The following is a 13,241-nucleotide window of genomic DNA, read 5'->3' as shown; positions in this document are numbered from 1 at the left end:
TTTTGTGAAACATTGTGTTAGTCTTGTGATATGGGATTGTTTTGGGTTTTTTGCTTTTAAGGACTTGGCTAAACTGCTTCGGCTGGAAGAAAAAGATTTTCACAGGCTCCAAGCATTGCTGGAAAACTACAAGAAAGAAAATGCCCAGAATGTTACTCAGTTTGCTGATGAGAAGGATGATGTATTGCCTGTGAAAATGTTCTTGGAGTATTTAGAGAGTGAAAATGATGCAATTAACGTAAAAAATATGGAAGATGATGAATGTGTGACTTTAGGTAAGAGCTACTGAACTGTTTGGCAGAATACACTTAAGACTAATTATATCCTAAGAATGCTATAAATAGTTATTTTAGCCTTAACCTGGTGGCCTGTAACAAGCTGGCCTTCCTTAATGTTTCTTACAGTAAGAGCTCCAGACTCTTACCTTTAGGCATGGAACAATTCTTTCTGTTAATGCAGTTTAACTACATATGTGGATATGTTTGTCCTAAAACAGTATTATCACTCTATAAACTGCACTAAGTTGGGCTCTGGTACTTTATAAAGTATTTCATTTCTTTGACGGTCACTGCACCTCAAAAGTTCAGTTAATGATGGGTGCTGGCCAGAAGCACTACAGAACCATTTGTTTTAGGGAACAGGAACCCCTTCCTTGGTGGAACTGGGGTGGGGTTTTGATAACGTTGATCTGAAATTTTGATGATGTAGGTCCTGAACCTGCAGGGCTGTATACTGGGGTGTGGGTTGGGGTTGCTGTATGAGGGGCTCTTGCTAATTAAGTATCTCAGAGGCACTGTCTTTCTACATCCTTTTGATACTATGACTCCCCAAAATAATGGCTTGGCTTGGAAGGGACCTCAAGGGTCATAAAGTTCTAACACCCCTGCCAGAATTCTTGGTGCAAGCATGGAATTCTGTGCACAGGCATTACATGCTGTTTGCTTAGCAGCCCCCTGCTTCTTTTGGCCTTAGTTGTTGGACTTTGAGGGAAACTGGAAATAAAAGGCACAAGAGCTTGGCTTTCGTCTGTGTGATGATAAAGACTATTGTTAAGTGATTTTAAACCTACTTAAGTGAATTTGCATTTTCTCTACCATTACGGTATGCTTGGGTTTAAGAATGGGGATAGAAGCGCTTCTTTTCCTCACCCCTTTGAATGAAGCTGCAAGTAAAACAAAAATAATTGAAATATAAATGTTGTGCTGAGGAATTTTTTTAATTGGTTGAAATATCTCTAGTTTTCCGTACTAGATGCAGCATGCTGCCATTCAGTTATGGGCTACTTAGCAGATAAACTTGTCCACCACTTCAAGCCATTCTTTAAATTGAAGTAATTCAATAAACATAATCCAGGCAGCTTAATAACCTTTGTTTTATTATAAATCCGTTTTTCTATGCTATAGTGGTAGGAATGTTTATGTCCTTTGTAATGAACCACCTTCTCCACTAAGTGTCAGAGTATCCTGCTTAATGCTTAGTAGTCTTCTGTATTCAGTCAGTGGGACCTGGTCAGCAAATAGTATTTCCTATAATGCTAAGGAAGAGGTGATGTCTCTAGATATCATTCATTGTGTTGATGGCATTTTACTTCAGGCAGCTTTTTCTTCTGGAAGTGTTTGTGTGGAGAGAGTTCTGCAGAGGAGATATGTCGTGCGTTGGAGTCAGCAGGTTTTAGCCCTCAGATTTTGTTGGTAAGGTATTTATTACACACTTTAAAACTTTCTGGTTAAATGCTGAAATGGGGGGAAAAGAAGATAAAAACGGAGTGTTTTATTTTTGGACTGTCTTTTCCATGTCCTCATACTCAGCTTTTAAGTGCTGAGCTTAAATCTAAGCAACTTAAAAGATGTGAAAGGAGAAAAAAATATAGTAGAAAATGTGAGAATGTCTGAATGGCTCCAGATATTCTTTTAGAATTTTGCATGAGATTTATTTTACAAGGAGAAGCAAAAATAAAGTAGTTAATTGCAGTTACAGAGACGCTGTTTACAAATTCCTTGTTGAAAGCAATGAAATTTAAAAAGGAAAAGAAATCAAAGTAAATCTGTCAGAATCACTTGTGGTGTTGAGACAGTCATCTTTCTTTCATTTGCATGCAGTATTATTTGTTTGCTGCTTTTCTTTCTAATGCTTTCCAATGACTGAAATACATATTTAAATATTAGCTAGCTCTGTTATAATTTTCAGCTGTAATATTAACTAGGAATTTTATTTTTTACCAAGTTAAGAATGCTCATACACTTATGTGATCTGTCTGTGCCTTCAGAAGGCTATTTTCCAGTGCATCTAATTGAAATATACTGATTGTATTCATAGAATCATAGAATGGCCTGGGTTGAAAAGAATCACAATGATAACCTTGTTTCTGCCCCCTGCCATATGCAGGGTCGCCAGCCACCAGACCAGGCTGCCCAGAGTCACATCCAGCCTGGCCTTGAATTGCCTCCCAGATGGGGCATCCACAGCCTCCTTGGGCAACCTGTTCCAGTGTTCCACCACCCTCCGCGTGGAAAAACTTCCTCTTAATATCTAACCTAAACCTCTACTGTAATTGTATTGTTTCCCTTAATGTCTTCAAGATTCTGTCTTGCTCAGTACATTTTTAACTTCCTGTACACAGAACTTGCACAAGGAATTGTTTGCATTAGATATACTGCGGTATCAAAAAGCTTCAATCTGTTGTTTGAATTTTGTGTTTCTTTTTCTAGTCACTCCTTCTGAATTTATGGCTTTCCAAAGAAAAAGATATTCTTGAGAAACCGGACTCTACCAGTTGCCTTCACACTATGCTGACCCTTCTGAGCAAAATGAAAGGTGAAATGTGCATTTGGAACATTTAAACACAATTAATGCCAATTATTGTTGGTAATTTGAGTCTATATTATTTTGAGGTTTTCCTCCTCTTCAAAAAAAAAAAAAAAAAAAAAGTAACAGGATTCACTGTTTCATACTGATGATTTCTTTGGCATCTACCTCAATAATATGGTTGAAATCTGAGGACTGTTGCAGTTAAAGACATGCTTCATGCCTTGCAGTTTCACTCAGCTCTAAGTGGATGCAGCTAATATTAGGCATCAGAAGGTGGCTCTTCTGATACCTTCCCTCTGTTTCTGAGGTGCATGGATATGCCCCTCTCTCTTGTGCTGCTGGGTGCTCAGAAATCCTTTGAGTTGCATTAACTTGTGTTGAGACCGATGCTGTTGTTATTCCAGCTGTGTTTGTTCATTGAATATCTCTGTAGTTTGAGGGGTGATCTGTAAGGTCAGCTTTCCATTATTTTGGGTAAGTTGTATAATAAACAATCACTGATTCTCTTAGCTCATTCAGAGCTTCTATGGGTATGTTTGTGTCAGGTTCCTTTATGTCCAATTCACCACAGGATGTAATTATCAGCTTGCAACTGGTAGCATGAATATGTCATTGCTGTTGTCTGGACAATTTAATTCTGCTGCACATGGAGAGAGACAGATTGAGCGCACTGAATGTGTGGGACATCTTAAAATCACATGGAAGCTAGTTGTATTGTGAAGAGTTGTATTATAATATTCCTTAAGTCTAGTAGGTGCAGCAGGATTTGTTGCCTAGTGATTTAATCTGTTGCCTGCTTCCTGTGAGTTAAACTTGGAGGAGTAATCCACATTCTTCCCCTAATTTTTAATAGAGTTGTAATCTAAAAATGTTACATATCATAAGAAAAAAAAAAAAAAAGTAAAAAAAAAAAAAAAGGCAACTTAGAGTAATTGGAAATGGCTCCTAATGCATTGTGTATCAATAAGTGCTGTTTTCAGGGTTGGTTACTGCTTTTACTAGTTCTAACACCTCATGACCCAAGCTGAGTTTTCTTGCTCTCCTTTTCTCCACAGTTGCCATCGATGAGTCCTGGGACACTCAGTCAGTTTCCCCCTGGTGGCAGCAAATGCGAACAGCTTGTATTCAGTCTGAAAGTAACGCAGCTGCCTTACTGTCTGCTTATGTTGGACATTCAGTTACCACACAGATAATTGACAGTGTGACAGAGAAAAAGGTCAGTCATTGTGTTCTTCTCCCCTCAGCTGTATTCACTGTGTCTGTTTTAGGCAAACTGCTGTCCTTGTCATAGAGCAACACCTCTAATGTTCTGTTACCATTCTAACATGGATACAGGCATATCATCCTGCAAGCCTGAAAATCAGTATTTATATCTGAATAATAACATGCTGAGGTAAATGAGTGATTTATCAGAAGCGTTTGCTATATGTACTATGTGGGAATTGTACTGTGAATTTTTCCCTTGCTGTCAAATAATACTGACAAATCCTGTGCTGTTTTCAGACAAATGGAAGAAGTATTTTCATTAAGTAGCACTAAATGTCTGAGTTTTACTGCTTGTCTTGAAAGACTAGATGAGGTTTAGGTGGTGTTTAAACTTGTAAATGGGTTGCTTTATAGGTTGTACCTAGACTGCTGGGAACTGTTGTAGTAATTCTCTCCCTTCATCTTAACTAATCCAATTCTGTATATTGAAATTTCCAGTGTTGCCCAAATAGGAACACTGGTACGTTGTAATGTATTATGCTTTACCCATCCACTTAATATGTTGTGTTAGTTTTCCCAAATAGCTGTAGGTTCGGACACGGAATCCTGGGAAGCACTTTCCCTTGATGCTGAATATTGGAAGCTTCTGCTGAAACAGTTAGAGGACTGTCTGATCCTTCAGACACTGCTGCACAGCAAAGTGAGCAAGAAGACAATAAAAGTTTCATCTCTACAGAGTGAGCCTTTGGGCAGGCTTTCTGTTAAGAAATTGCTGGAAGGTGGAAAAGGTAAGTTTTTCTCATGGAAGCGTGGTTGATTGTCTTTGTTATGCAGTTCTGAGCCTTCCATATCTACTTTCTGAAATAGGCTGCACTGGAAATTATTCTGCTGTTAACTTTTCTTAGCTTAAAAACAAAGCAAACCATGTATCAAAATGATAAAAGGTATTACTGTAAAGACTGGATTGTAAACTTCAAGTCAGTTGGTTAATGCGTTTTGGATTGGTAATGTCAAATTTATATAATTAACAGTATTAGTTAATAGCCATTTCTTTTCTGTTGTCCTTCAGTTTTGAACTTTAAATCTTCTGGGATGTACCCTGAGTGTATTTCAATACTTCTTTGTTGTTTTACTGTCCCAGGAGGTATTGCTGACACTGTAGCAAAGTGGGTTTTTAAGCAAGGCTTCAATCCTCTTGTACTGAATTTGGCGCAGCACAGGAACAATACAGACAATACTGAAGAATCTGAAGAAATGCATGCAAGTGTCTTTCTTGAGGAGCCAGAAGTAGATGAAAACTTGGAAACAATCCTAGGTGAGAAAATAATGTGAGGTTTCTTTTGAATTGACTCCTTTCAGAGATTGTTACTGTTACGAAATAGCAGAAATTACGAGAAGTGACCTGTCTTATAACTTTTGATATTTTTCTTTTTCCTAGAGCTGCTACAACTTGCATATCAGCAGTTTCCATGCAGTCTTGAAGTGGATGTGCTCCATGCACACTGCTGTTGGGAGTATGTGGTGCAATGGAATAAGGATCCAGAGGTAAAAGAAGTTCATCTGCAGGGAGCGGTGGTTAAGTGCTTCTCTAGAAGCGCTTCCATAGGTTTTAGTTCATAAAAGACTTCATTAAGAAGATGCTATTTGATAGCATGCTGGTTACAGTATTTTTGCTATGAAGGGGAAGTGTAAATTGGATTGGATTCAAGGGTTGAATGGTACCACACAAAGACGGGACAGTGTGCTTCTAAGCTGTCAGATTCTCATGTGTTTGAAATAAGCAACGTGAAGAGTTCCATTGGTATTTTGTAGTGCAAAAAAATCACTACTGCATAGGAGTGATGAAACTTTTGTCCATTCTGTATATCCTAAAACAGATCATAGAATGCTTTTTAGACTGGAATCCGTTCACTTTAAAGAGGGAAGAGATTTCTTGAATGTTCTTAGATTTATTTTCTTCACTTTTGCCACTGTTGGGGATAATGGTCATGGGGAAAGAAAAAACAAACATGGAATTGCTGTTTTCCATGGCTTTCCTATAGCAAATGGAGAATGTTGTCCAAAGGTCTAACACTATCAAAACTTTTAAGATGATATAAAAATCGCAGTCAGCACTGCTAAAATGCGTGCAATGCAACTACTTGCTATAGGAAAAAAGGTGCACTTGAGTTTACTCTACCATAATGAGAGTGAAAATTAATCTTTATAGTGCAAACGGATTTTGCATTTAAGAAAGTGGATTGTTATTAGTGGGGAATCTTTCAGCAGTGAGTATATTAGAGGTATATACTATCGACCAAACCCTGAAAGCAGAGCGAATAACACTGTGTTTACAGATGCATTTATGTTTGTCAGGTACCAGGAGAGAAGAATGCAAAACTTCAGAGTAAGTTTTATAGCCTTCAAAAGCAAAGAGCTTGATAGTAAACCTGGGCCTTTTAAGAATCAGTAGTTTACGTTTAAAGCAAGTTTTGCATAATGATTAATATTGTTCTCTTTTTTCCTTTTACATAAGGAAGCGTGCTTTCTTATTAGGTCTATAGATCATCTTCGATGCATCATGAATGCTCATGTTCAGCATGGTAAGCATGAAGCTGTTAATATCTTTGGGACTGTAGAACAACAGGTTCAATGATTGTCTGTAGACAAGTGTAAATACGTGTAGTTGTTAGTAGTGGCTATTTTGTCAGCAGCCCCACCCCCAAATTAACTTTTTGCTCATGTTTTTCATGCGCTAAGAGTTTCCATCAGAAACGTTGAAATGTGTTGGTTACATAAAGCTAATATTAAACTAAAAGCTGCTTAAGGGAAAGTGTTTAATTATTTTATGTGCATTTCAAATTCTAGCACGTAGTCCTTGTAGTCAATTACAATTCATGCATTTCTTACTCATTAATGCACTTCTGACCATTTGCTAAACAAGATAGTCTGCTCCCAGGACATCTGAAATCCAGCTATAAAGCAGTGAGAATAACAATCCCTTCTCGTTCCATTTACCATGTCTTTAAAATCCCCAGTGTTGCAAGAACTTTGGCCCATGGCTTTCCAGTCTTTACTTATATTGCCTAAAATCTCTCTCGTATTCATTGTTCTAGGTATCGCTCTGATGATGTGGAATACATTCATAGTAAAAAGGCTTTCTTCTGCTACATATCTAATGGACAAGGTGAGTACAGCATTATGACAGTAGTTTTGAAGCTAGTATTTGTACACTATAGATTTAAATTAAAAAGGAAAGTTTGGGATATCTTTAATGTAAAGGTCAAAAAATCTCCAGCTTGTTATGTGTACTGTGGGGGTAACTTTTGGAATGAGGGGAGGAATGCACATCTTTAGAATATTAGGTTGTTCCTTGGAATGATTGATCAACCCAGTATTGTTTTAAGCAATAATGGAGTCTGGCTGATGTACTGAATCATTAACTTATAATTACTAAATAAAAATTTGAAGCTATCTGTATGTGCATGTATCTATTTGTACATAAAGCTTACACTTAAAGTAAATCTATTTTCTGGGCCTATTTCCTGGTAAGTTACTGATGTGATACTTCTAAGGCTCTGCAAGCTGCAGCTCTTCCAGATTTTTTTATGAAGAATTTACATGGGCAAAGCATGAAAACCATGTTATAATATCTTTTCCATCTATCCCAATGAATATTCTGGAGCTCTTCCTTGTTCCCCATGCTTCTTCATAGTATCACACTTGGCATTATTCTGTATTACAGAAATCATTGGGATTTCTTAACCAGATTTTGGATTTGAAAGAACCTGGGGGCCTTAATTCTAGACGTTAAGAATGATGTGCTGTATATTGGCATTGGTGGTGTTTGTTTCTGCCTTGTGTGATACGTATATCATACATCACTGACGCCAGTATTCAATTCATCATTCTTCATATATATATATGTGTGCGAATATTAATATTATTAATTAATATTATTAAACATTAAATTATATTATTATATTATACAATTAAATATTATATTATATAATTAAATAACATTAATATTATATTATTCATATATATCTATATACACACACACATGCATTTATTTATATATATATTTAAAGAAAGCAGTTCAGTGTGTTGCATCATGTGGCTGTAATGAACCTTTTATTTTTTTATATTAGGAAAATTCTAAGTAATAGAATATTTGCAAGATGCTCTATAATAATAATGATTTAATTGTACTGAAACGTGGAATTTTGTTTCAACAGGTTGGAAAAGCTCCGAAGGACAGATTATGCAGAAGGGCAAGTAACAACTTTTAACATAAGGAAAAAATTAGCAAGAAAATCCTCTTTAATTTTAGTATTAGCTTGTGACTTGTTTTTCAAGTGTGAGAGTTTTGACACTTGAGATCACGTGACAAATGGCTGTTATTCTTAATTCACTTTTTCATGCATAGCTTTGCTTAAAACTCTTGTAAGGAGTTAGACACGCTCAGAAAATGAAATGTACTGGGTGTGATTACTTGAGCTACTCCGTCTTCTTTGGAGATGCAATATTGTAAACAGTCAAATGAAGCTTTAATTTTCTTTTTTTCAAGATAATGGAAAGCTTATTTTCTATTTTTTTTTCTGTTACTTCTAAATCTTTGTGTTTAAGCACATTCACAGTGTTTATTTAGCTTTAAATATACCATAGGCTTAACAATGTGTTATATCAACAACTGTTTTCTCAGATATATAGAACTAATAAATGCCTGTTTGAATTCTGTTTGAAACAAATGAAATCTAATGTTGTTAACAGGATGTGGGTATGAGTGACACAGCCATGACGGCTTTTCTTGGCTGCTGTTCGGATCTTCTGCAAACGTTGCTAGAGGTAAGATCTCTTGCCCAGGGAGGTGGTGGAGTCACTGACCATGGGAGTGTTCAAGAAACGTTTGGATGTTGTGTTGATGAATATGATTTAGCCGGAAAGTATTGGTAATGGTTGGACTAGATGATCTTCTAGGTCTTTTCCAACCTTGATAATTCTGTGATTCTGTGATCTTTATTTTCTTCCTGCAGAACGAAAGAAGCTAATTTACATTAAAGAATACAGTTGTACTGATTTCTGCGTGGTTCAGATAAATGTCTAGATGAGATTGTTAACAATAGAAGAAGTTCACTTCTTAATATTTTAATTTAGCTGCAGAGAGTTTCTGATTTAAAGATGTGCTTTTTGTGTAGAAAGCCAATACAGATGACATCTTGTGTGTGACAGCTTTCTTTACGTTCATCTGCTAGGCTGATGTGAGCAGTGACGAAATGCAAGCTCCCGTCCTGGATACTGAGGATGCCTGGATGTCTGTAGAAGGGCCGGTATCCATAGTAGAGCTCGCACTTGAGCAGAAACGCATTCACTATCCTCTTGTTGAACACCAGTTTGTGTTATGTACCGTGTTGTATGCCATCATGAGGTTTTCTATGAAGAGTGTGAAGCCTCTGTCACTGTTTGATAGCAAGGTATGTCTTCTGAATGCTTACGTGTGTACATTCAATTATTAGTGCCTCTTGGTATCTATCTATAATATATGCTGCCTTCTACTCTTTAAACTGCTTGCACATGATTTTATGAAAGACATTTAGCCCACTGTGGTGTTGAAGAAGTTGTCACCAGAATTCAGGTTGCTATAGGAATTTGGTGTTTTTACTTTGAGTAAAAGATTTGTAGTAACCTCATATGTATGAAAGTCCACTCCTTAACTATTAGTTGGCCTGGAAATACTGCATGATAAGACGACTGGATGACAGGTTTTCCTGGTTGCTTTGAGAAGTGGTTGCTGAGGTTTTTCATTATTGCTGTTGAGTATTCTGGAATTCTGATCTTGAAGAGATACAAACACTTGCCTACTAAATTAGGTTAAGTTTGAAAGTAAATCCTTGATGCATTATGACCACATGAGCATATACTTTGTTTCATAGTTCTAACTTAAAATATCCATTTTAGTTCTCAGAGAGATATAGAAGATGTACTACAATTTAAATGTAAAAAAAAAACAAACCCAACAACTTAAGCCTCTTAAAATTGGATCAATGGGGGTTACTTCTCTTCAACTGTATCTCTGATTGGCTTTGGTTCTCAATTTTAGGGTAAAAATGCATTTTTCAAAGACCTTACTTCAATTCAGCTGCTACCTAGCGGGGATATGGATCCAAACGTGTTATCTATACGACAACAGGTAGGTGCGGGTTTTGTATTGATTCCTAAGCTTCTAAAATTTCAAATAACACTGAAATAACTTTCAATGTTTGCTTTCAAGTTCTTGCTCAAAGTTGTGAGTGCAGCAGTTCAGATGCTCTGTTCACAAAAGGCTAAAGAAGCCTCGGAAGAGGAATTGTTTCCCTTTGAAAAGGCAAGAAATTGGCCAACTTTGGCTGTGGACTTGGCTCAGTATCTTCAAATCTCTGAGGATGTGGTCAAAATGCATTATGTCTGTGAATTATACAGTTACGGGATGGATCATCTCGGTGAAGAGGTAATAACGCCATTTAGTAATTTTATTATAGTGTGATGTTGCCAGGTATTCTGCTGAGATTACTTCAGCATTTCAAGGTGAGCTGTGTCGTGCTCAAAATAATATCTAGCTCTGCATGTGTTTCCATTTTCAGGCTTTTCTTCAGGTGTCTGACAAAGAAGTACTTGCATCGCAGCTGCTCATACTGGCTGGACAGAGACTGGCCTTTGCTTTACTTCAGATACAGACTAAGGAGGGAATGGAACTCTTTGCTAGACTTCCTCCAACGCTGTGTACTTGGCTTAAAGCTATGGTAAGTTAAGCAAGACTTAGGAAAACAGAATCACAGGTTGATTTACAGAAGATTCTATTTACTTAGATTATGTCTAAATTGAGCTTTGAAGCAAGAACCTGGTTCTCATTTTTCCTGGTGCCAGTTCTCTTTCATGAAAAATAAAGGAGCGACTGTTCTGTTATGGGGTTTTACTTTCCCCTGAAGGTCTGGCAAAATGCGTGCTCATTTTAGAAAGACTATTGGTAGTCCTTTCTAGTGGCAACATTCAGATGTCAGTGCTTCTCTTTATCCAGACTTCAGATGTGATGTTTTCCAGATTGCACGATTGAATTTGATTGAGAATATTGATTAGCGGAGAGGATTGAGTTAAGAAGGGTCTGAGGGGCAAAATAACCAGAAGTACCATTATACTTCTGGGTCATCAGCTTAATTCCGAATAGTAATTGGGTTATACAAGACGAGGAAGGTGTATGTGCTTATCTGCAAGAAGAGCTCTAATGCTGTGTTTGTTCTTTTATATAGGACCCCCAGGAACTTCAAAACGTGCAAGTGCCAATTGCTACAACAGCTAAACTGGTGAACAGAGTAATAGAGCACTTACCAGAGAATCATGGGCAATATAGCCTGGCTTTGAATCTGATAGAGGCCGTAGAAGCCATCTCATCATGACATTCTTCCTTAGAACGGTTCTGCTACGTAGTGCTACAATGCATGATTTTACACACCAAGGCTGACATTTACAGAAAGAAACTTTTGTGTGGCTTTTGTTGAACGAGAAGAACAACGTTCCCCACCCCACAGCTCCAGCAGGTAATTTTAAATTGGAGTGTATCTTAAATTCTGCACTAGTACAGAGATGTTTAGTTTCTAGTACACTTGTCAGTATCTGAACCGCTTAGTTATTTATTTGACTTGAGCGCTTCTTGCAGTAGTCTGAATTGGGTATATTTGACAGCAGTTTTAGTCAACAAAATCATGTCTTGTGATATTTTTTGTATTTCACGCTAGCAATAACTGCTGCAGTTACAATGTTCCATGTATCATTTATCTAAAGAAGCTGCAGAATTAAATCTGAGGAAAAACTTCAAGTCTCTTAAGTTATCCTGTGATGCCGGTGCTGCTTTTCCAGAAGCTAGAATTGGTGTTGGGCTCCTGTCTGCTAACTGCACACAGATGACAGTGGGTGCACTAGAAGTAGAATGGAACATGCCTTATGCAAAGGGAGAAGAGCCCATGTTAGAATCAGCTGGGAAGGGAGAGAGAACCACATCCCCAGACACAAATATGGACCCATTTTCATCCAGTTTTAGCCTCTCAGCATTGTCTCTAGGAGGGTGTGCTGGGCTTCAGCTAAAACTGGATTTACATCCCTATCCTTTATTATTAAGCTCTGCTGAGTTTCCGTAGGTCTGTATGTACTGTAAGGTTGTTCCCTGTTCTACCACTGTAGAAGATGTAGTACGCTCTAAGTCTTTGCACGTGTTAACTCATCAAAACTTGCTTCAATAGTTGTCCAACTTCACTGAAGATCTTCAGTTCTGAGTACCTTAGCCTTAAAAAACAACCCAACAAAACCGTTATATTGACAGTTCCTACAGGGAATCATGTAGTGAATATCTTCACTACCAGAGTGGTGTTACAAATGATTATCTTACATCACTTAATAGTTTTCCTTCTACTTAAAGGGAAGCCAGGAAAGGAAAATAGCATTGTTGTAGGCTGTTTTGCCTTGAAGTCAGCTGAAGTTACTCCATCTTGTAACCTGCAAGAAACCTTCATAGCATTCTATACTGTTACAGGCAGAATTTGGTCTTACCTTTCTGGTGTATGCGCTGCTGTCATCTTAGGTTGGACTCCCCCTGAAAACTGCTCTGTAGGTGGTTAGCTCTGTAAGATGGGCAGCTGTTCAGCATCCCCAGTTGCTGACCTCTGCACTTTAATGTAGATGATGAAGGCTTCCTGACAAGATTTGATGCAGTGTTTGACTTCCTTTATGAGGTTGCATGAGTAAGAGGCCGGTGCTGCTCTGTGTAGAAGTGAAACAGGTGTAGGGGAATAATGCCAGAAGGCAAGGCTGGACAGTGCCTGTATTGCCTTGCCTGGCAGCACTTCAGCTGTCTATACAAACAGACAGGCCTGAGAATCAGTCCTGAAACCTGAGGAGAAGCAAAATCATTTCTTAGTTTGCATTACATTCCTGTATCCTCGTACAGTTGTGTAAAGGACCTCACTGTAACTAAATATCACACCAGAGCTGACACTCTACACCAATCAAATCTGTAATGTATTGTAAGTAATATTCTGTATATAGTGCTATTTTGTGTCTAATTTGCTGTGGATTTGTGTAAATTGATTAAATAAAATTTGAGGAGGTTTCAATGTGTTTTTTTTCCTTCTTTGTGGTGCTGCTTTTTGTTTGAAGAGGAGATGCTCTGAAGGACTGTTTCTTTGGGTTCTGCCATCCTATTTCCTGCCCTGAAATACTGA

General features: G+C 37.6%; 1 protein-coding gene across 4 annotated transcripts in view; it reads left to right on the top strand.

The window, feature by feature from the left end:
- Positions 1–13,133, top strand: part of RAB3GAP2 (RAB3 GTPase activating non-catalytic protein subunit 2) — a 35,444-nt gene extending 22,311 nt beyond the window's left edge. For all 4 annotated transcript variants that reach the window (XM_085541166.1, XM_015857173.2, XM_032443782.2 and 1 more), the window contains exons 20-35: positions 62–275; positions 1,594–1,691; positions 2,709–2,814; positions 3,864–4,024; positions 4,586–4,802; positions 5,156–5,329; positions 5,453–5,559; positions 6,530–6,596; positions 7,110–7,180; positions 8,232–8,267; positions 8,767–8,841; positions 9,249–9,467; positions 10,094–10,183; positions 10,265–10,480; positions 10,614–10,772; positions 11,277–13,133. In XM_085541166.1, coding sequence (XP_085397292.1) covers positions 62–275; positions 1,594–1,691; positions 2,709–2,814; positions 3,864–4,024; positions 4,586–4,802; positions 5,156–5,329; positions 5,453–5,559; positions 6,530–6,596; positions 7,110–7,180; positions 8,232–8,267; positions 8,767–8,841; positions 9,249–9,467; positions 10,094–10,183; positions 10,265–10,480; positions 10,614–10,772; positions 11,277–11,423 — 2,157 coding nt within the window. In that variant the 3' untranslated portion in view covers positions 11,424–13,133. The remainder of the gene's footprint in view (positions 1–61; positions 276–1,593; positions 1,692–2,708; positions 2,815–3,863; positions 4,025–4,585; positions 4,803–5,155; positions 5,330–5,452; positions 5,560–6,529; positions 6,597–7,109; positions 7,181–8,231; positions 8,268–8,766; positions 8,842–9,248; positions 9,468–10,093; positions 10,184–10,264; positions 10,481–10,613; positions 10,773–11,276) is intronic.
- The last annotated feature ends 108 nt before the right edge of the window (positions 13,134–13,241 follow it).

The sequence above is a fragment of the Coturnix japonica genome, chromosome 3 (assembly GCF_054131305.1).
Source record: "Coturnix japonica strain WE chromosome 3, WE-NBRP24, whole genome shotgun sequence".
Lineage (NCBI taxonomy): Eukaryota > Metazoa > Chordata > Aves > Galliformes > Phasianidae > Coturnix > Coturnix japonica.
This window is presented reverse-complemented; position numbering and strand designations above follow the sequence as displayed.